The 22690-nt window shown below is 45.9% G+C and overlaps 1 protein-coding gene across 1 annotated transcript in view; it reads left to right on the top strand.

Moving 5' to 3' along the window:
* Nucleotides 1-22690, top strand: part of LOC148183400 (ras GTPase-activating protein 1-like) — a 127389-nt gene that overhangs the window by 4795 nt on the left and 99904 nt on the right. Inside the window, exons 3-4 of the mRNA XM_088061468.1 lie at nt 139-143; nt 442-512. Of these exons, the coding sequence (XP_087917594.1) occupies nt 139-143; nt 442-512 (76 nt within the window). The remainder of the gene's footprint in view (nt 1-138; nt 144-441; nt 513-22690) is intronic.

The following is a 22690-nucleotide window of genomic DNA, read 5'->3' as shown; positions in this document are numbered from 1 at the left end:
ACCAAAGCTCCTGAAAGCTGTTTCTTTTAAGTGACTATCCTTAAGACAATATCAGTAATTATCAGTATGAGTAATGTCCCCCTTCCCCCTCAAATGAAGATGTTTCTGAATGTTAAATTTTCACAAATTTCCACTAAGAAGAAGTAAGTTGAAAAATGCTCTTTCAAGGGAATTACATTGCTAGTAATTTGATTTTTGGAGATAACATGACTGATAATGTTACAGGGCTAGAAGCAAAATGAAGACTTTTTTAGATAACTTCAGGAATTGAGCATTTCCAGCTCTTACTGTTTTTGACCCTTTAAAAACTTAAAACTAGCAAAGGTATACAAATTACTATTACTAGTCTTTTGCCTCAGAATAGCATAATGTTGGGGAGAAGAAGATACACTGGAATGAAAGGGAAAATTAATATCTTTGAACTCTTCTCTAAAATTGTAGCCTGTGGAAGATAGAAGGAGAGTTCGAGCAATTCTACCTTACACCAAAGTGCCAGAAACTGATGAAATAAGGTACGTTTTAATAATAGGTAGAAGCATATGTGAAATTCTTGGAGTATTTATAAAACCTAATGATTTAGGTATATGTTCACTATGTAAATACTTTCCAGTTGCATCTTATTTATAATTGACTTAATGCTCTGGGAGGTTAAAGGTATGATGCCTGCCTTTTTTTTTTTTTTTTTTCTTCCACTGTATATATTATTTGGAAAAGATGCAAAACCAACAGTCCTATATCTAATGGAAGATCATATACTAGTTGCTTGGAATTAATACTGCTTTCCTGACATATCAGTTTTCTTCCAGATGAAAAAAGCCAGATTTGAAAGATGTTTGTAGTAATTTCTGATGAGACTGTCTTCGCTTCACAAGTTGATAGAACATGCTGGTGTAATTGTGAATAAGGTTCTTGATAGGACTATTAACCTAAGATTATATAGAAAAGTATATGACAGCTTTATATCCTCATTGGGGTAAAAAAATATTCAGTCCATTCTGATCTCTATAAAAAACACTTTGAGGATATTCATCTTTGAGAAGACCTTCTTCTAAGTATACAATAAAGTAGTAAGACAGGAGGGAACTCCCTAATTGTATATTCAAAGTAGGGCTCCTTTCTATACTTATGCATAATAGGGTCCATCAAGTCCAGTAAATGCCTAATTGCACCTACCAACTTAAGAGGAAAAAGTATTTAATTACTCTCCTATAGTAACAAGAATTACAGGAAATTGTAAAGTTCTATGTGTCTGGCTAGGTTTCTGAGATCTGCATGGTAAAATAGTCTGTTCATAGCAAAATTGGTAAAAAAGTACACCATTTTAGGTCAAATTAATATATTATACGCTTGTAATATACTCTTGAAGATGTAATGTATTTCAGGGAATCTTGACTTAATTTTAATGTCATAATTAATATTTAGAAAGCTTGAAGATGTCTTTGCTGTCTATTGTACATTGTTAAGATTTAGGTTTATTAGTAGCTGAATTAATTCTAAGTATTTTCATTAGGCTTTTTTTTATTCTTGCCTTTTACCTTGTGCTAAAATTAATGCATTTTTTGTTACTATGTCACAGATGAATTGTTAAAAGAAGTCATCGTTGTGGGGTTAATTAAAAGGGTTTTATTAATGATTAAAGAATTATTAAATGATAATTACTACTGTTCACTCAGAGTGGGTGCCTCTATCACACCCTCTCAAGAGATGTTCAGTAGAAAATTGCTATCTAATTTTGGTTGTTGTTGAACTTCAGTACTGTGTAGCTATTGCCTGTATCCTTGATACATCATTTGACTTGATTGAAAAGTCCCCCTGTGCTCCAGTGAAAGGTTTTCTGTGGGAATTGAGAGAACACAGACCATGCTATGCAAGCAAGGCCAGTTTATTACACTAAACACCCGTATTTATAGTTCTCTAAGTTCCGTACAAAATTTTCCACTCAGACCCCTTTGCCCTTGTTCCCTTAGTAACACAATCTTTTTGGTTACCAACTCCTTGTTACATTCTTGCATTCTTGGCGCATTCATTGCGCCAGCAATGTCTTTGTTACATCTTCTCTTGTCAGAACTGTCAGAGTGACCAGACATGATGTCTTCACTTTTGTTCTTGCTTTGAGTTTATCTCTCCCACGGCTTTCACTGTACCAGGGCCAGGAGGTCGGCGGCGCTACCCAGCTCAGCTTCTGTAGCTGTCTGATCTTCCACAGTTTTCATATGACCTGATGTTATGGTTTAACCTTGGCCAGCAACTAAGCACCAACAGACACTGGGGCAGTAATTTTCCTGGATGGATGCCTTTTCGCTGCTGTTTTTTCTTGCACTTCTTGTACTTGAGCTTTCAGTCTCCAGGTAGGTTTGCCATCTCACTTCCTTATGTCCTCCCCCTGGTCATGGCAGATAGAACCACAGGGTGGGATGTGGTGCGTGTCACTGATTGTAGTTGTTTAGATTTGCCAATTTCATTTCTTTGCTAATGCACCAAATAAATGTCGTGGTTTTAAAGCAGCAACTAAAAAAAAAATCACTAGAAAACTTACTTATTTCTTGCTGTGAGAAAACTATTTCTTTTATAGCTTTCTATTTCTTTGATGCCAGCTGCCCGGAAAAAAAATCTGCCATCAGTTCTCTCCTCCCATTTCACATCACTCTGAGGTGTGTGTGGGTCATGAGTCTAGGGATGTCATTTTTAAGGATGAGCTATTCAAAGGCAAAAGTTCTCTTCATCTGTTTTTGTGAGCCTGTCTGGAAACAGGAGTTTTCTCTTTGCCTCTTAAAGGCCACAAATCTTCAACTATTACTTCTTCTCTCACTCTGTTCCAGCATCTTACAGGATCACAATTACTTCACCATTTGCTCAAAATCCACACTTTGAAGCACTCCATTCTTTCCCAATATACTCTGTCATGAATTAAAGGAGCTTTTTTTTCAGAACACTATTGTCCATCTCCATAGCTTCAACAGAAAAATATTTCAGCTTGTTAAAGCATCTCCTTATTCTCTACTTCTTCTGAGGCTTAATTCTTTTCTTCACTGTCTTTGATAGTTGATGTTGTCTTTTTACCTGTTAATCGCTTTTTTCTTGCTTTCTTCCTGGAAAAAGGATTAATCTGCAAGTCTCATCTGGGTGGTAAAAGAGTTAAAGTCTTGCTCAATCTGCAGGTGTTCATGGTGCCGGGTTTCAGCTCAGCAGCGCTTAGATCCAGGAGCCTCTTGAGAAATAGTTTCATCCACTCCAAAGACTTCTCAGGAAGCTGCAGCAGAGCTTGGCCCTGGCCTGGGCCTGAGAGAAAATCTACATGCTCCATCTCCTGGTTCGGGAACTGCGGCAGGCCCAGCCCAGCCCCCGCCCGGGCCGCATGGCCTGGGCTGGACCCAGGAGGCCAGCTACAGTTCTGCTACCTTTCAAAGCCAGAAACAAAGACACCAAGAAATTCCCAGGCTTAGGTCTTAAGGTGGTGTTCACAAGTTGATCTCACTTTTCAATGGTCAAAACTGCTGTCAGTTCTTAGAAATGGCCATTTATTGGCCAGGAGAAAAACTCCCATCAGCCTCCAGCAGTTTTAACTTCTTTAGGTGTTTCTCTTTGTTTTGTTTAATGTCAATCTATCACACTGATAAACCTCTTCCCAAGCACAAAAAGGTTGACTCTTTAGAGCCAAGATATTTGTCACTATGGGTGAGTGTCTTGGTTCTAGAAGACAGGTGTCTGCTAGGGAGGGCAGGAGCCTCCCTTGGGATGAAAGAATGTAGACCCCCTCCCTCCGAATTATTATAAATTTGAAATCAAGGGGCTTTCAGGCAGAGATCTGGGGATAGGAATAACAGTTCTTTACTAGTATAACCAGGCAAACAAACAAACAATAACTACAGCAATAAAAAGAACACAGAACCAGGGACCCCGGGACAGCCTTCTCGGCTGAGATGGGATGGAGGAGAGGCTTTGTTTCACAAACCCCCTCGGGCAGTCAGTCCCGGTGCTCCTGCAGGGCTCCGAGGAACAGTCGGCTGGAAACAGCAGGGACGAGCTGAGATCCTGGGCCGGTGGCTGAGGTGTATCAGCAGCTCCGCGGCGGTGGCTGCCACACGTCCCGGCAGGACAGGGTGTGAGGGGCCACCAACAAAGAGGGGAGAAGGAGAAGAAACACAGCTCCATGTGGTTGATGGCGAAATTCCCTTCTCTCCACCGCAGCAGCTCCGTGACCCAGCACACGAACGTCCTTCCCCGAAGCCGAAGAAAGCCAGCTAAAAAATGTCCCCACCCTCCTTTTCTGCCCCCTTCCCCCCACCCTGGGCCGGGCTACTCTTTGTCCTTTGTCGAGCACCCCTAAGTACCGGTAGTTAGGTTGTCCCAGCGCATAATGGGTAAAAATTCCCCGGGCAGGCCAGAAGGAAAAAACAAAAAAAAAGGACACCTAACCCTCAACACTATCCACCCCGAATTTTTTCCCATACCAAAATGTTACATCAAATATTAAACCTTTAAATTATACACGAACACATACTACTTTAACTATATACATATGTACATGCAGATACAGATACAAGCACAGTGTCATGGGTAGTTCATCCTAAAACCAGGTCCCCTTGGGGTATGCACCAGGTCTCTCCATCTTTTTGCATCACCCACCAAGTGCAACCCAGTCCTTGAGCAAAGACAACCCCACGGATTGGACTGTCTTTGCTGGAGGCAGAATTAACCCAAACAGTTTTTCCCAGCATACCTCTCATATATACCACTGGAACCTTATCTCCATCTGTCGTTCTAAAGGGCTCAGATTGGGCAGGGCCTGCTCAGTTAGTGGAACCTCGGGTGTTCACCAACCATGTGGCTTTTGCTAAATTAATCTCCCAGTTCTTGAAAGTTCCCCCACCCAGTGCCTTCAAGCTGGTTTTAAGCAAGCCATTGCACCGTTCAACTTTTCCAGCAGCGGGTGCATGGTAGGGGATATGGTACACCCACTCAATGCCATGTTCCCTAGCCCAGCTGTTTATAAGGCTGTTCTTGAAATGAGTCCCATTGTCTGACTCAATCCTCTCAGGGGTACCATGCCTCCAAAGGACCTGCTTTTCAAGTCCCAGGATGGTGTTCCGGGCAGTGGCATGAGGCACAGGGTAGGTTTCCAACCATCCAGTGGTGGCTTCTACCATTGTGAGCATGTAGCACTTGCCTTGGCGGGTTTGGGGCAGTGTGATGTAGTCAATCTGCCAGGCTTCCCCATACCTATATTTGGACCAACGCCCACCGTACCATAGCGGCTTCAACCGCTTGGCCTGCTTGATCGTGGCACACGTCTCACAGTCATGGATAACCTGGGAAATACTGTCCATGGTTAGATCCACCCCTCGGTCTCGTGCCCACTTATAGGTGGCATCTCTACCCTGATGACCTGAGGCATCATGGGCCCATCGAGCTAGGAACAACTCTCCCTTGTGTTGCCAATCTAAGTCTATCTTTGACACCTCTATCTTTGCAGCCTGATCCACCTGCTCATTGTTTCGGTGCTCTTCATTAGCCCTACTCTTGGGGACATGGGCATCTACATGACGGACCCTCACAGACAGTTTCTCTACCCGGGTGGCGATGTCTTTCCACTCATCAGCAGCCCAGATTGGCTTTCCTCTGCGTTGCCAGTCGGCCCTTTTCCACCTTTCCAGCCATCCCCACAGAGCATTGGCTACCATCCATGAATCAGTGTAGAGGTAGAGCTTTGGCCACTTCTCTCTTTCAGCAATGTCCAGGGCGAGTTGAACAGCTTTGAGTTCAGCAACTTGCCTTGATCCACCTTCTCCTTCAGTGGCCTCTGCGACCTGTCGTGTGGGGCTCCATACGGCTGCTTTCCACTTCCGGTTCATCCCTACGATGCGACAGGAACCATCAGTGAACAGAGCATAGCATGTTTCTTCTGCTGGCAGTTGGTTGTACGGTGGAGCTTCTTCAGCCCGTGTCACTTGTTCCTGCTCTTCTTCATCAGTGAGACCAAAATTTTCACCTTCTGGCCAGTTTTTAATTATCTCCACAAACCCAGGGCGATTTGGGTTTCCAATACGGGCGCGCTGCGTGATGAGGGCAATCCACTTGCTCCATGTAGCGTCGGTGGCATGGTGGGTAGCAGGAACCTTTCCTTTGAACATCCACCCCAGCACTGGTAGTCGGGGTGCCAGGAGGAGTTGTGCTTCTGTGCCAATCACTTCTGAGGCGGCTTGAGCTCCTTCATAGGCAGCTAAAATTTCCTTCTCTGTGGGAGTGTAGTTGGCTTCGGACCCTCTGTAGCTTCGGCTCCAGAATCCCAGTGGTCGGCCTCGAGTCTCCCCAGGCACTTTCTGCCAGAGGCTCCAGGACAAGCCATTGTTCCCAGCGGCAGAGTAGAGCACGTTCTTCACGTCTGGTCCAGTTCTGACTGGGCCAAGGGCTACTGCATGAGCGATCTCCTGTTTGATCTGAGCAAAGGCTTGTTGTTGTTCAGGGCCCCACTGGAAATCATTCTTTTTTCGGGTAACCAGGTAGAGAGGGCTCACAATCTGGCTGTACTCAGGAATGTGCATCCTCCAAAAACCTATGGCACCTAGGAAAGCATGTGTTTCCTTCTTGCTGGTGGGTGGAGACATTGCAGTGATCTTATTGACGACCTCAGTGGGAATCTGACGCCGTCCATCTTGCCACTTTACTCCCAGGAACTGGATCTCTCGAGCAGGTCCTTTGACTTTGTTCTTCTTGATGGCAAAGCCGGCTTCTAGCAGAATCTGGATGATCTTTTCTCCTTTCTCAAATACTTCCACTGCTGTGTTCCCCCACACAATGATGTCATCAATGTACTGCAGATGTTCTGGAGCCTCACCCTTTTCCAGGGCAGCCTGGATCAGTCCATGGCAAATGGTGGGGCTGTGCTTCCACCCCTGGGGCAGTCGGTTCCAGGTGTACTGCACTCCCCTCCACGTGAAGGCAAACTGAGGCCTGCATTCTGCTGCCAGGGGAATGGAGAAAAATGCATTGGCAATGTCAATAGTGGCGTACCACTTCGCTGCTTTGGACTCCAGCTCGTACTGGAGCTCCAGCATGTCCGGCAGGGCAGCGCTCAGCGGTGGAGTCACTTCATTCAATGCACGATAGTCCACAGTCAATCTCCATTCTCTGTCAGACTTGCGCACAGGCCAGATGGGGCTGTTGAAGGGTGAGTGGGTTTTGCTGACCACCCCTTGGCTCTCCAGTTCTCGGATCATCTTGTGGATGGGGATCACAGCATCTTGATTTATCCTATACTGTCGGTGGTGCACTGTCGAGGTGGCAATTGGTACTCGCTGTTCTTCCACTTTCAGGAGTCCTACTGCAGATGGGTTCTCTGATAGTCCAGGCAAGGTGTTCAATTGCTTAATGTCCTCTGCCTCCACAGCAGCTATTCCAAAAGCCCACCTGAGTCCCTTTGGGTCTTTGTAATAGCCATTTCGAAGGAAGTCCATGCCCAGAATACACGGGGCCTCTGGGCCAGTCACAATGGGATGTTTCTGCCACTCTTTCCCAGTCAGGCTCACCTCGGCTTCCAACAGAGTCAATTGCTGCGATCCCCCTGTCACCCCAGCAATGGAAACAGGTTCTGCCCCCACATGCCCTGATGGCATTAGGGTACACTGTGCACCAGTATCAACTAAAGCTTCGTATTTTTGTGGCTCTGATGTGCCAGGCCATCGGATCCACACCGTCCAAAAGACCCGGTTTTCCCATGCCTCTTCCTGGCTAGAGGAAGGGCCCCTCTAGCACTGGTCATCCTCTCCTCCCTGGGCATACATGCTAGAGGTTCCTTCAAGGGGATCATCCTCTTTTCTGTAATATCTGGCAGTTTGGTCACGGGAGGTTGAGGTTACTTTCACTTCAGTGGAACCTTTCTGGTTACTGGTTCCCTGCCTGAGTTGACGCACTCGTGCTGCCAGGGCAGAAGTGGGTTTCCCATCCCACTTTCCCATGTCTTCCCCATGGTCACGTAGAAAGAACCACAGCTCAGTTCGTGAGGTGTACCCTCTCCCTCTAGCTGGGGGACGTGGGGCTTGGAGTTTTGGGCTTGTGACCCGCACTGGTGCCATATGGGAACTGCTCTTCCTCATCTCTTCCCTCATTTCCCTCATCTCCTCTTTGAGTTCCTTAATCACAGCGGAAACCTTAGCCTGATGTGGGCCATGGACCATACTGGCGAAATGTCTAAGCCTGGTGGTGACAGAACCCACCGTCTCTCGGCTGTTATCGGCATTAATCGTTGCAATATAGGTGGTGTAGTCACGTGGCCCTAGATTTGCCAGACTCCACAACATCTGCCCAGTGCACCTGACTTTGTCGGGGTCATTATCATGCTGTCCACCCCTCCCAAAAAGGACCTCTAATATCGCCACTTCTCTCAGCTGTTGGATCCCTTCCTCAATGGTTTTCCATTCCCTTCTATGATAGTGCTCTTCCATTCTCTCTCTGTGGACAAACCTCTCTCTTACACTCATCAAAAGCCGCTCCCAGAGGGAAAGGGGCCCTGGCTCCCTGACGAATATCTAATTCACACCTGAGTCCTGGGTCAAGGGTCCCACATTCCTTGCCTCACCACCATCCAGCTGCACGCCTGTACCCATAAGGTCCCAGACCCGAAGTAACCAGGCTGTATAAGGCTCAAGCCCCCGCCTCACAATGTCTTTTTGTATCTTACGGAGACTGTCATATGTCAGAGACTCAGTGATGATTTCAACTTCTGGCTCCCCTGTGGGTTGTGAAGACCCTCCTTTTTTATCCTTATCAACAGGGTGCTGTGATTTCATCTTAGACTTTCTTGTTTCCACAGGGGCAACAGCTGCTGGCTGTGACTGCCCTTGTGGTTCAGCTGGAACCTGGACGGTTGTAACGTCTGTGGGTTCCACTGCAGCACCATCAGACTCTCCCTCTTTGGGGCAGGGGGAGGGTTTCTCAGCAGCTGAGGAAATGCACTCCTTTAGCATCTGGCCCATCTCATGCACCTCCTTCACCAGAACCCCCACCCACTCTGGGTGGTTCATTTCTGAGGTGGGCTGTGGGGCTGTGCCAGGCTCTGGAGCAGCACCCCCTGTCTCTGGGGCTGTGCCAGGCTCTGGGGCAGCACTCGCTGTCTCTGGGGCTGTGCCAGGCTCTAGAGCAGTACTCCCTGTCTCTGGGGTTGTGCCAGGCTCTGGGGCAGCACTTGCTTTCTCTCTCCCTTTGTCTCTGAAGGCTAAGTAGAACAGGCCTATCAGCAACACCAGCCACTGTATGATGTCATTAGCATCCAGAGAAGATTTTAACCCTTCAAAAACTGGCGGAGCAGGCCCAAGGAACTGAGTGAAAGGTTGGGAGAAAATTTCTCCAGCTGTCTTTTTCTCCCAGTAGGTACCATTATTAAAGTAACCCAAAAACCATCCAGTTAGTGTGTGACAGCTCTGAATCCATGAGCCCGCCGTCCAGAGGACGTTAAACATCCATGAATTCCTCACCTTATCAACCCACAAAACAAGCTGGATAATAGCCACAGTAGCCTTAGTTATAGGACCCATATTTAGGTAAGGTACAGCAAATGGGAGAAATATAGCTGTGACCACATGCCCCGCGAACCTGGGTAAGCTAAACAACATGGTTCTACCTAACAAGGTTTCTAAATCCAGCACACAAAAGTTAGGTTATTTAAGAACTGTTATTCCTTTTATGCCCTTTTCTCTCAGTGCCTCATGGATGGGTGCCAAAATCTGTCTTGGTTCTAGAAGACAGGTGTCTGCTAGGGAGAGCAGGAGCCTCCCTTGGGATGAAAGAATGTAGACCCCCTCCCTCCGAATTATTATAAATTTGAAATCAAGGGGCTTTCAGGCAGAGATCTGGGGATAGGAATAACAGTTCTTTACTAGTATAACCAGGCAAACAAACAAACAATAACTACAGCAATAAAAAGAACACAGAACCAGGGACCCCGGGACAGCCTTCTCGGCTGAGATGGGATGGAGGAGAGGCTTTGTTTCACAAACCCCCTCGGGCAGTCAGTCCCGGTGCTCCTGCAGGGCTCCGAGGAACAGTCGGCTGGAAACAGCAGGGACGAGCTGAGATCCTGGGCCGGTGGCTGAGGTGTATCAGCAGCTCCGCGGCGGTGGCTGCCACACGTCCCGGCAGGACAGGGTGTGAGGGGCCACCAACAAAGAGGGGAGAAGGAGAAGAAACACAGCTCCATGTGGTTGATGGCGAAATTCCCTTCTCTCCACCGCAGCAGCTCCGTGACCCAGCACACGAACGTTCTTCCCCGAAGCCGAAGAAAGCCAGCTAAAAAACTGTCCCGCCATCCTTTCCTGCCCCCTTCCCCCCCCCCTCCCTGGGCCCGGCCACTCTTTGTCCGTTGTGAGCACCCCTAAGTACCGGTAGTTAGGTTGTCCCAGCACATAATGGGTAAAAATTCCCAGGGCAGGCCAGAAGGACAAAACAAAAAAAAAGAACACCTAACCCTCAACAGTGAGGAAGACTTATCCTTCTTTAATTGCTGCGACAATTGTTGGAACAGTTTCTCCACAGACAAGACCCAGGGAGGAAGTGAGATTCTCTTTGAATTCTCAAGTTGGCTGGCTAATCCAACCACAGTTTTTGTGTCTATCCAGCTCATTACTGCCAGGTTGTTGCTGTACAGTGTTGGTGTACTTCATACAAACTTTCACCACATGGGCCATGTGCATGGGATTTCACACGGCTCGTTGGATACCTGGTTGTCATATACCTCCACCACAGTTAATTCCCTCAGATACTGGATACTTCCCCTAGTGGTGGTCACCTTACTTTGGGAATTTGTAGGTCCTTCTGTTATAAATGCAAAGGCAAATTTGGGTTAAATAAAAAACAATTTATTATAAATCAATTTTTATAATAAAAATAAACAATGAGGAAAAACCACAATAAAATAAACAGCGCAGCGCTGGGTGGACAGGGGTCTATACCCAAAGGTATAGGTGTTCCCAAATCCACGAAGGAGGGTAGACTGTCCGGGGTTTTTATAGGGATTTTGTGCCTTGAGGCCAAATTCCAGGCAGGCACCATTCACCAAGGGTCCTTGATTGTTGGATGAATTGATTTCCTGGCGTTGGAGAATAGAGTCAAATAGACGTCCGGACAGAGTCTCCTCATATGTAAAGAAGTTCTGGGTGTTCCTTGATTTCATTTTGGTTCAGGCCATCTGGATGGGATGGTTGGATCCGGGTTGGAGCTGATGGATATCTCGGCTGGACTTTTTCCCTTTGTCTGCCTGATTGCTTCCCCAACGGTGGCCTGCAAGGCGGGGTGTTCAGGTCCGGTGATGAGTATCTCGTCGGAGCCTTTCCCTGTCAGCCTGATGGTTCATGTCCTGTTCATTCTTTTCCGTTGATGGGCGCCGAGCCTGTCCCTGTCAGCCTGATGGTCCATGTCCTGTTCATTCTTTTCCGTTGATGGGCGCCGGCTAGGGTCCGTTATCTCTTGGGTGGGAATTCGCGACTAGATCTGGGAAGGACTTGTGGGCCACACTGTACTTTATATTTTATATTATTATTGCTACAAATATATTTATTTAGATTTCTACGAATTTTTACAAGTTCATTTATCACAGTCCCCCGCCTAATAATCCATCACATTAAAAATTCGTGTTATTTTATCCAATTCTACGGGGGAAGGACTATAATTTTCACTCACATTCATTTTCTTCCCAGTCCGTTAACGAATTCCCACCATATGCTTGTGTCAGGTTATGTTTATTTTCAAAATTCTTTAAGGCCTTCATCGCGTTTTTGTTTTCCTTTTCCTCCTCTAATTTCATTAGTTTAGAGAGGGAAGTAGGTTTCCCTTGTGCCTTCTCAGGATCGATTGGAAGGGTGGCAATCTGCATTCCTTGCACAACAGAGTGAATTAGTCTGATGAAGCAAGGAATTAAGCAGGGAAGGAAAATGATTCCGGCAATTGAACAAGTTATGAAGAATACTAGCTTCTTCCACCAAGCCCCTTGCCCGAATATCTGGTCCCACCAGGAGGCTTGTAGGATTGAATTCCATTTTTGGACTGGTACATGCGCTACTTTCTTTATTTCTGCAGCCAATCCTTTTATTGTTTCTCCGTAATCGTCTATTTCCATACAACACTCGGATTCGTTGTATCTGCCACACACTCCTCCCTCCTCGGCTAGCAGATAATCGAGAGCTAGTCTGTTTTGATACACAAAAGCTCTCATTTGTGAATGTTGTTTGGCTAGGAGTTCTAGGGCTTCTGAAGTGTGGTTGGAAACTATCTCTACCACCGCTTGCAACCTGATAAGTCTGTTGAGGAGATAAATGGGGGTTCTGTAACCCCAGCTGCCATCATTTGCCCAAGTAGCGGGCCCGTAATATTGAATGATTCTTTCGGCAGGCCATTCTTCCTCGTTCCACTTCTGGTTGCCTCCCGCTATTGGTAGTTCCCGTTTTAATTCCCTCCTTTGTCTGTTTAATGTCTCAAAGAGAGGGGCTTCCAATGATTTACTCTCTGTTTTAGGTAGAGTAAAGAAAAAGGGCCGAATTATTCCAAGTGTGCAGGATCCTTTCCACTTTCTAGGTAGCTCGCTGTATGCCTTTTTTCCACATATCCAATATATGCCATCAGGAGCTTCCCAACCCTTGTTCAACTTTGCCGGATCATCCCAGTATTCTTTCAGGCCTATTAGCTCATGGAAGGGATTGGCCCCAGAGTTTTTGTACCAGCAAAGTCCAATTATTTCCATCCATTCACAGTTATTTCCCCGGGAGCGACTCCAATAGCCCGCGGGTGGTTCAGGTTGCCAGATTTTTGTTTTGCTGTCCGAATTCACCGTGAGTGTGCTTACACACGGGGTATAGCCTACTAAATCAGTGAATTCTTTTCCTTCTCTGCTAATGCAGACGGTACCGATTATTCTTTGGTCTATAACCCATCCCTCTGGTCTTTGTTTTGTTTTTGATATTTTAGAGCCTTCCCATTTTAGAAGTTGCTCTGGGGTTAGTCCCTCTCCCTTCCAAGGCCACCTTTCAGCCGATTTTAAACCACCACAGATCCAACAGTTAGATAGACCTAATTCTGTGGCTATTTCTTGCATTAGATCTATGAAAAGGTTCTGGTTGGGGGCTGGCAATCCCCAATTGCTGTATTGTCTCTCTAATTGCTCATAGTGCTCACTAAGAGAGTTAAGCCTCTCTTGTTCTAGCCTCTTTTTCCGAGTTTCCACTTCTCGCCTCTTTAACTCTAGGGTTAGTTGTTTTATTTTGTTTTCAGGGTCCATCCCTTCCTCATCCCTGGAGAAGCAGAACACTTGGTCGAATTGCAAACATACTCGGTCATCATCACTTTTTAACAAATCAAGAATTATCGGTTCATTATTAAAAAAAGCTTTCTCTTCATGTTTTAAATTTCTACCTTCCCAATACACTTTCCCTCCCATGGTACACATTTTTAAGTTTGCTTTATTGTAACATAAAGGGTTAACTTTATAATATGCCAAAAAGGTGGATTGTCTTTTTCCTCCTATCCAGACAGTTTTGTTACATTGGCTGCAGATTGGAATTGGAGGGAGCATTCCCACTTCTCTCCTATACCTGAAGTGGGAAGCTTCAGTTTTTCTTCTCATAGGAGTTTTAGACTGCCCGTCCTTAAAACTTGCCTTTGAGTGATAACACCAGACCTCCCCCTGTAGTTCACAGAGATTATACTGAGTGCCGTTGGATAAACAAAACCCCTTTTGTTGTTCTGGAGGACAGTCAATTATTCGTCCGGCATCTGTGGCAGTCTGGCACTGCTCACACTTCCCTAGGGGATGATCCCCCAGAGGCACCTCGGGGCTCATTCCCTTGGTCAAGCACATGGCTAGATTCAGGACTATCAGGATTCCCCACTGGTGTATCCCTCTGCCTTGCCCTTCGCTCGTATAAAAAAATACGGCGGGGATTACCATCTTCCCGGCAGCAAGGATATTCTTCAGGGGCCCTTGTAGTCCTTATGGCGTACCTTCTTTTGAAAGCAGCCCACCGAGACGACTTAATCGTGTCTGTCCTGCACGGTACCTTTACTGTCTTTTGGCACTCGATTTCCAAAGCTTCTGCCTTGGAGTCTAGCTTCCCCCTTATCCCTTTTTGAAAAAGTAGGAACCACTCAGGAGAGTCGAGTTCTAACAACCCCGCCCTGGTGGCAAGTATTAAGAGACGGCTAGTCAAATCCTGTTCCTTTTCTAGACACTTTGTACACAATCCCTTAGGTTTGTACCCTCCCCAACAGTGGGTTACCCAAATCTGGTTACAATAGGCGCACTTAAAATGTATAAACGGAAAACAATCACACTCAGGGTTGATACAACTTATCTGGTCGTCACTGGTCATTTGTGGTGACGCTGAAGTCTAATTTTCAGTTCTCCCGGAGGGGTGGTGACTTTCCACTTGGAGGTGTCGTATTCCTTTACTTTTTTTACTCGAGATGAGTGCGTCCAACCTCTTTCTGCGGTCCGGACAGCTGTGTCTGTGGTCAGGAGAACCAGGAAAGGTCCTTCCCAATGGGGGGTGAGGGGAAGCTCCTTCCAAGCTTTGACGAGGACTTTATCCCCAGGCTGTATCTGGTGTATTGCGAATCCCAGAGTGGCGCTTTGGGGGACCAGTCCTTGTTTTCGCAGTTCCTGTAAATTTTTGTTGATAGCAATGAGATATGGTTGTATTTGCACATCCTCCACTTGAGGGTGTCCTACTGGCATTCCATGTTTGTATGGCATCCCGTACAACATTTCAAAAGGGGACAGACCCGTTTCAGAATGGGGCATTGTTCTAATATTTAGTAAAGCAAGGGGGAGACACTTAATCCATGACATTTTCGTCTCTATCATGAGTTTAGACAATTGGGATTTAAGTGTCTGGTTCATTCTTTCCACCTGCCCGGAACTCTGAGGATGCCAGGGAGTGTGGTATTGCCACCTAATACCCAGAGCTTCTGAAATTTGTTTTATAATTTTTGAAGTGAAATGAGTTCCTTGATCCGAATCAATACAGTCCACTATCCCATACCTAGGGATGATTTCTTCCAATATAATTTTTGATACTGTTTGGGCTGTAGCCCTTGCCCTGGGAAAGGCTTCCACCCAGTGTGTTAGTTTGTCAACTATTACCAATAAAAATTTATATCTACCGATTTTTGGTAATTCGGTGAAGTCCACCTGGATCCTCTCAAATGGTCTGTATGAGAGAGGCCGCCCTCCCCAAACAGTTTGTTTGGAGTTGGATTTATTCACTTTTTGGCAAACCACACACCCCTGTACCTCTTGTTTGGCAATTTCAAAAATCCCCTTGCATCCGAAAAATTTCAGGAACTGATCAGCCAGCGCCCGAGTTCCCCAATGGGTCTGTTTGTGTAGTCTTTGTAATACTCTCCTTGCCACTCCCCTCGGGATCAGTTCCCTCCCATCAGGTAACCACCATTTTCCTTGTTTCATGACTCCCCCTATTTTCTTGAATTCTTCAATCTCTTTCTCTGAAGGGAGCATGGGGATTTCAGGTGATTCCTCCGGAGTCACCTCGGGAATACTTACGGTGAGCAGAGCTGCTCGTTTTGCCTCTTTATCGGCTAGGTTGTTACCTCGGGTTTGAAACTGCAACCCTGTCTGGTGTCCTTTTACATGGACAACTGATATTTCTCTCGGCTCCCGGACTGCCTCTAGAATCTGTCGGATTATTTCCCCATGAATTAGGTCTTTTCCTTTGGTATTTATCAGACCCCTCTCTTCCCAAATTTTTCCAAAAGTGTGTACTACACCGAAAGCATACCGTGAATCTGTGTATATGGTCCCTCTCCTTCCTTTCAACCTCCGGAGGGCTCTTAGGAGAGCATAGAGCTCGCAAGCTTGTGCAGACCAACTTGCTTTCAAAGGACCAGTTTCTACAACTTCCCCAGATGCACCATTTATTATCGCATATCCCGATTTTCTTTTTCCCTCAATAATTTTCGAGGATCCATCTACAAACCACTTTTCTCCCCCTTCTAACTCCTGATCCTCTAAGTCCGGTCTTATTCTGGTCTGCAGCTCCACGATCTCAGAACAGTTATGCACTAACTTCTCTAGAGGTTCACCGAATAAAAACTGAGCAGGATTTTGTGCAGAAGTAGTTTTCAATTCTAAACCGGGTGAGCTGATTAAGATGGCTTCATATTTCAGGAGCCTGGAATCAGTCAGCCACTTCTCTGCTTTTTGCTGCAATGTGTTTCTCACATCGTGGGGAGTGTAAACTACCAGGGGAGCCCCAAAAGTTATTTTCTTCGCTTCTCCCACCAACAGAGCCACTGCTACAATTGCCTGTAAACACGGAGGCCAACCCCGACTAACAGGATCTAAGATCTTTGAGAGAAACCCTATAGGCTTCCTTTTGCCTGCCCACTCCTGGGTCAGGACTCCCTGTGCTGTTTGTCCACTCACATCTACAAACAACTGAAATTCTTTATTTGTATCTGGAAGAGTTAGTACGGGGGCAGTCATAAGAACATTTTTCAATTTCTGGAAATTAGACTCATCCTGTTCAGTCCACTTCAGCCTGTCAGTGTTCAATCTTTCATACAAAAACTTCACTTTTTCACTGAAACCCTCAATCCACTGCCTGCAATATCCCAAGAGCCCTAAAACTTGTCTAATTTGTCTTTTTGTTCTTGGTGCAGGCAACGCAAGGATGCCTGCCACCCTCTCAGGGTCCAATTTCTTTTTCCCTTGAGATATCCAATGTCCTAGGTATTTTATTTCAGGCTCTGTGAATTGCAGCTTGGATTTTGAGACTTTCAAACCTTTCTTTCCTAGAAAGTTCAACAAGGCAATCGTGCTTTTCCTCACGCTTTCCTCAGTCGGTCGAGCTATCAACAAGTCATCTACATACTGCAAAAGCTTTGTCCCGTCCTCAAGAATAAATTGGGTTAGCAATTGTTCTAAAGCTTGCCCAAAAAGGTTCGGAGACTCCACGAACCCCTGGGGGAGGACCGTCCACCTTAGCTGTTGCTTTCGGTTTGTATCTGGGTCCTCCCACTGAAATGCAAAATAATTTCTACTCCTTTCATCCAGAGGGCAAGTCCAAAAAGCATCTTTCAAATCAATCACACTGTACCACACATCTTCTGGTGAGAGTCTATTTAGTAAAGTATAGGGGTTGGCCACCACTGGGAACCTAGTCCAGGTCCTAGCGTTTACAGCTCTTAGGTCCTGGACCAATTGGAAGCTGCCATCCGTCTTTCTTACAGCCAGGATGGGGGTGTTATGTTGAGACATGCAGGGATCTAAAGTACCTCCTTTTAGGAGGTCATCAATTACTTGTTTCAACCCCCTTTTCCCCTCCATCGGGATGGGATATTGTTTAACCCTTATAGGGTCCTCAGGGTTCTCGATTTCTATTTTGATAGGTTTGATATCTAGCTTTCCTACCTCTCCTTTTGAATGCCATACTTCAGGGTTTATTTCCTCCTCATCCTTAGGAGTCAGCTTGAATATTTTTACTACCAAATCGGAATTTTTAATCATGATATTAATTCCTAAAGCAACAATCATGTCCCTTCCCAACCAATTGTAATCAGCTTCTTCCACTAATAGCAAATTCCCTAAGCAAATTTTATTTTCAGATTCTATTTCTACATCCTTTATTACGGGCACTTCGAAGGGGTCCCCCTTTGCACCGATTACAAAAACTTTTTCTCTGCTAGCCACACATCCGTATGGCAATTTCTGCAGGGTGCTTCTCTCCGCCCCAGTATCCACAAGAAAACTTACCTCCTGTCGTTGGGGGCCCATTTTAATTTTATCAAGGGCTCTTTGGATGTTCCGGTCCCCAAACTGTAGAGCCCCCGACACCCCTAATCCTCCTGAAAAATTTTCTCGTCTTTTATTCTTTGTCTACAATTCCGCTGAACGTGTCCTACCTGTTTACAGTAGGAGCATTCAGGGGGTGCTCTCCGTGGGGTCGGGGCTGCCCGGTGAGAACCTAGGGGTTTTCTGGGCAGTGTTTTAAACTTACCTTGTGCCTGCTCCTGTTTCTGGACCTCCTTTACTGCAGCTACTAAAACTTTAGCCTGCAATTTCTGCTTCTCATCCTCCCTTCTCATGTATACCTTTTGAGCTTCCCTTAGGAGCTCCTGGAGGCTTTTATCTTGCCACGCCTCGATCTTTTCTAATTTTCTCCTAATGTCCTCCCAAGATTTAGCAACGAATTGTGTTTTTAACAGAACCTCCCCCACAAGAGAGTTCGGGTCAATCCCAGAGTAAATTTGTAAACTTCGCCGTAATCTTTCGATCCATTCAGTGGGTGGTTCCTCTTTCCCTTGACACTCTCCAAAAACTTTGCTAATATTCTGGCCCCTAGGGACCGCTTCTCTTATACCTTGGATAATTATGCTCCTCAAATCTACCATGTTCCGTCTGCCTTCCTCCGTCTGTGCATTCCAGCTCGGGCTTACGCTAGGCCATTTCTGGTTGCCTGGCGTCCCCTGTGGATTGCGTCTGTCCCAGTCCCTGATACCGGCTTGTTTAATCATTTCTCTTTCCTCCTGATTAAACAATGATCTTAGGATTGCCATAAGATCGTCAAAGGTATAAATACTACTCCCTAAAAATTCATCTAACCTCTCAGCCATACCAAAAGGATCATCCAACAACCGCCCCATCTCTTTCTTAAATGCCCTTACATCTCCAGAGTTAAGGGGTACATTCACAAATCCGATCACTCCTGGGGCCATCGGTACTTTCCTGAGAGGGAACAACCGGTGCCCTTCTTCACCCTCTCCCCACTCATCACCCATCATTCTCGCTCTCAAACAGGTTCTACTTGTGGGAGGGGAGCTGGTGATTGTGAGTTGTTTCCCCGTTATCAATTGTGGGAATTCTGCCGCCACCCGGTTGACGGGAGGGATCCCCTCCGTTATATGGGGGGGTCCCGGTTGTGGCGGCCGGACCGGCAAGGACGGATGGAGTGATCCCCAGCCTTGTGCAGGAGAAACCTCCGAAGAGGCTACTGTGGCTATGGTGTTTGCAGGCGGGGACAGGGGAAGGGCTGCCGGCACAGCTACCGGTGCCGAGTCTCCCGCTCGAGATGTATGCATCTCAGCGGGTTGGTCTCGGGAGCCCAAAGGTGCTGAAGGCACCACTTGATCTATAGAGGAAGGCCCAGCCGGTCCATGATATGGGGGTGGTAAGTGGTCGAGGGGTTCCCAGGATTCAGCTCTCGACTCACGTTTTTCTTTTTGTTTTATTAGGAATAGCCCTACTCTGGCGTTTAACCAGAGTTTAGCATATTCCTTCTCCTCGGGATCCGAGGGGACTTTGTTCTCCACATAGGAGAATAATTTATTACACGTCCATTTTTCGAATGTGCCTAACACTGGCCAAGTGAGGTGACTTCTCAACTCTTGTCCTCCCCAAACCTCCATACAGTAATGTATCAATTTTGCCTTGGATTTTCCCTTTCTCTGGGGACAATCTTCGCAGTGTTTTAACATCCAACCCAAGGGGCTTTCCAGCGGGATGTCTAGTGATCCCTCCCCCTGACCGGAGGGGTTTTTCTCTGTGGTCTTTTTGTGAAGCTTACTCTTTTTCTGCCCCATATTTCGCAAATATATTTTTTCTTACCTGTCTTTGACTCCTCTGTGAGTCTCTTTCTGTCTCTGCGTTGTGCGCTTACCCAAGGAATCAAACTTTGCCGATACTCACCCTTCAGCGAGCTGAGGTGAGGTCTCTTGTAATCGGTACTTTTTGATCCTCTTCCGGACCTATACCTTGATCCGTTAACTAAAAGGGTTTACCAGTTCCCGAGCTCGACAGGACGTATCCTTCCCCTTTTAGTCCCTTGTGATCAGTCCCCCGAGACGCCCTTTCGTCTCAGGTTTTTACAAGTGTGTCGAGAAAAAGCGTTCACTCTGGATCGCTTCCTTCGCGGCCGGCCAATTCCCTCGCGGGAGGATGGAAATGCGGCCTTGAAGTCCACACTCGCCCCGTGATCAGATCACGTCTCACACACTCGCCCGATCACCCACTCAACCAGCAGTACTTACAGCTATTTTCCTGCGTGGATGTCTTCGTGCACAACAGACATTTCACGAGCGAAACAAGCCGCGGCTTCCCGAAGGCTCCCTGCCTTCCCGAGCTCTCTGCTCCGGATCCGTTTCCCTTTTATTGTGGTTTTATCTCAGCCTAAATTTAGTTCGGATGTCGAAACGAGCTACGGGGGTTCTCAACTCACCAGGCCGCCAAAATCAGTGGGGGTACCCTTCCTGGGCAGTGAGATTCCCCGCAGTTTTCTCCGATCCAAGTCACGGCACCAAATCTGTTATAAATGCAATGGCAAATTAGGGTTAATATAAAAAGCGATTTATTATAAAACAATTTCAAACACAAGCAACGGGAGAAAAACCACAATAAAATAAATCAGTGCAGCGCCGGGTGGATAGGGGTCTGCACCCAGAGGTACAGATTTCCCAAATCCACGAGGAAGGGACTGCGGTCCGGGGTTTTTATAAGGATTTTTGTATCCTGAGGCAAAACCCGGGATGGGCACAGTCCAACAAAGAGTCTAGATGTGTGGGTGAATAGACTTCCCGGATCCGTAGAGCTGAGTCAATGGTCGACGGGGCAGAGTCCTTTCACACGCGAATGGCTCTGAGTGTCTTCTGATTGCATCTCCCGGGGTGGAGTGGCCAGTTTGGGTGTGGAGGAGATGGATATCTCGACCGGGCTACTCTTATTGTCCGGTTTGATTGCCTGTGTCCTGCTCTTCATTTCGTGCTGATAAGCGTCGCTGTCGATCGTTACTGTCCGACTCGGGAAGGAATCTCTGGATTATTTTACATTTTGTATCTTTACAGTATTACAAATATAACATATAATTCTTTATTCTCCTTCAAGAATTTTTATCCAATGCTATATTTATCACAGTGTCTATTGGTATGTTTTCAGATCCAGAAGACTCTCTCCTTGAGGGTGCTGAGCAATTCTAAACAGTGTTGGTTGGTGCAGGCCAGGCCCCAGTAGAGTGTGATAAGTTGTACCTCTTTGAAATATCTTTTTTCAAACATTCTATCACTTCATCAGGATCTGGGAGTGAAGTCTTAGACCAGTGGAGGTGACAACCTTTCTAGATACCTGCCCATATTTTCCTATATGCCTGTGTCCTGAGTAACCCAAAATGTTATTGTTTTCTATATCTATCTGTGCCCAAAAAATATTACTGTCTCTTTAAGGCCTGGCAGCTCAGCCAGAAACAGACTCATGAGGCAGGAGGGGGACTTGCCAGGGCCATTTAAAAAGTCAGAGTTGCTCAACCAGAGCTTCTTCTTGTCTTTTGGCTTGATTCGCAACAGTAGCAAGCTGAAAAGCTGCATTTCACAATCAAAAACTGTTTCAGAGTGAAATTTGCAACACCTATTGGCAGTGTGAAAAACGAGGTTCACATATTTTTTATATAGAATTTAAAAGTTTAATAGAAAGACAATTAGGAGATAAAATAAAGTAAAATATACAGTTACGGCCGGGTGTCTCTGCATTCAGCCAAGAGAGCACACCTTACTAACAAAGGATTGTCCCTTAAAACCAGAACCCTACTACATATCCATAAATTCTCATACATATTCATACATTCTTTTTAAGTTTTTTGATGTTCCTTTGTTTAGTTTTTACATTGCCCCCTTCCCAAAAGATCAATCTTCTTGGCGCCACTGGGTTTTATATCCTCTGATAATGGATGCAATAAATTCTTCTCTTGGAGGGCTTGGAGGACAAGAAAATCTTAAGAATGCGGAGGGGGGTCTCTGACTATCTTTTCAGTCTCTGGGTTATATAAACAAAAGTAGTTTGTGCTTTAATATCATGTTATAGCCTAACATATATATGTATTATACCACTATTTCTAAGTTTTATCAATAACAGAAATAAAAGAAACTATATTAATACTAAAAAGTTTTCTAACCTTATACATATAACATTCATTATAATATTTGCAAAAAGCCAATAATATAATATGCACTTATAACAGCAGCGTGAAGCTGGAGCCGGGCTGGAGTTGGGCCACCACTCATCCATGCTTGAGAGTCCATTTTCTTCTGCCCCCCATTGGAACAGGAACCCAAGACAGCAGCACCAAAACCCACACAGTCCACTGGGTGGCAGGAGGTGACAGCAAGCAGCAGCACTGACTTCACTCATGCCAGCAGTTCCCATCTGCCACTAGAGCTGCTTTGTAAGCTCCTACCTTCCCAGTCTTTTTGTTCCAAGGGGAAGGTTGAGCCGAGCAGGGTTTGTCTGCCATCTTTTCCCTTTGCCTCCCCACACGTGGTTGCTTGTGGAGGGCGCCATCTTGGGGAAGGGGTTACTCCTCCATTTTGAGTTTCTCTTTTTTCCTCGGGTATCCACAAGATTTCTGCAACTTTGTAACTAAGTGCCTATTACTGTTATTTTTTTGCCTGTTGCTATTTTGGCTTTTTTTAGTAAACTGTTATTTTTTCACTCATATTTACTCGTATTCATTCCTTATTGGTGGAAAGTGATTGGTTAAAACTATAAGGGGAGGTAACTCATTTTAGAGTGTCCACCTCTTAAATTGTCTTAAACCAAGACACCTTGCCACCCATAACCACACTGCTGCGGCATCTGGGTGATATTCTTAAATTGCTTGTTAAACTTGGAAAAAGCCAAAATAATATTCTAAGAAATACCAAAAGG

This window comes from Pseudopodoces humilis, chromosome 12 (genome assembly GCF_049639895.1).
Source record: "Pseudopodoces humilis isolate 2021_Gansu_Grassland_sample_001 chromosome 12, ASM4963989v1, whole genome shotgun sequence".
NCBI lineage: Eukaryota > Metazoa > Chordata > Aves > Passeriformes > Paridae > Pseudopodoces > Pseudopodoces humilis.
Note: the sequence above shows the minus strand (reverse complement) of the source record. Positions and strands in the feature narration are given on the sequence as shown.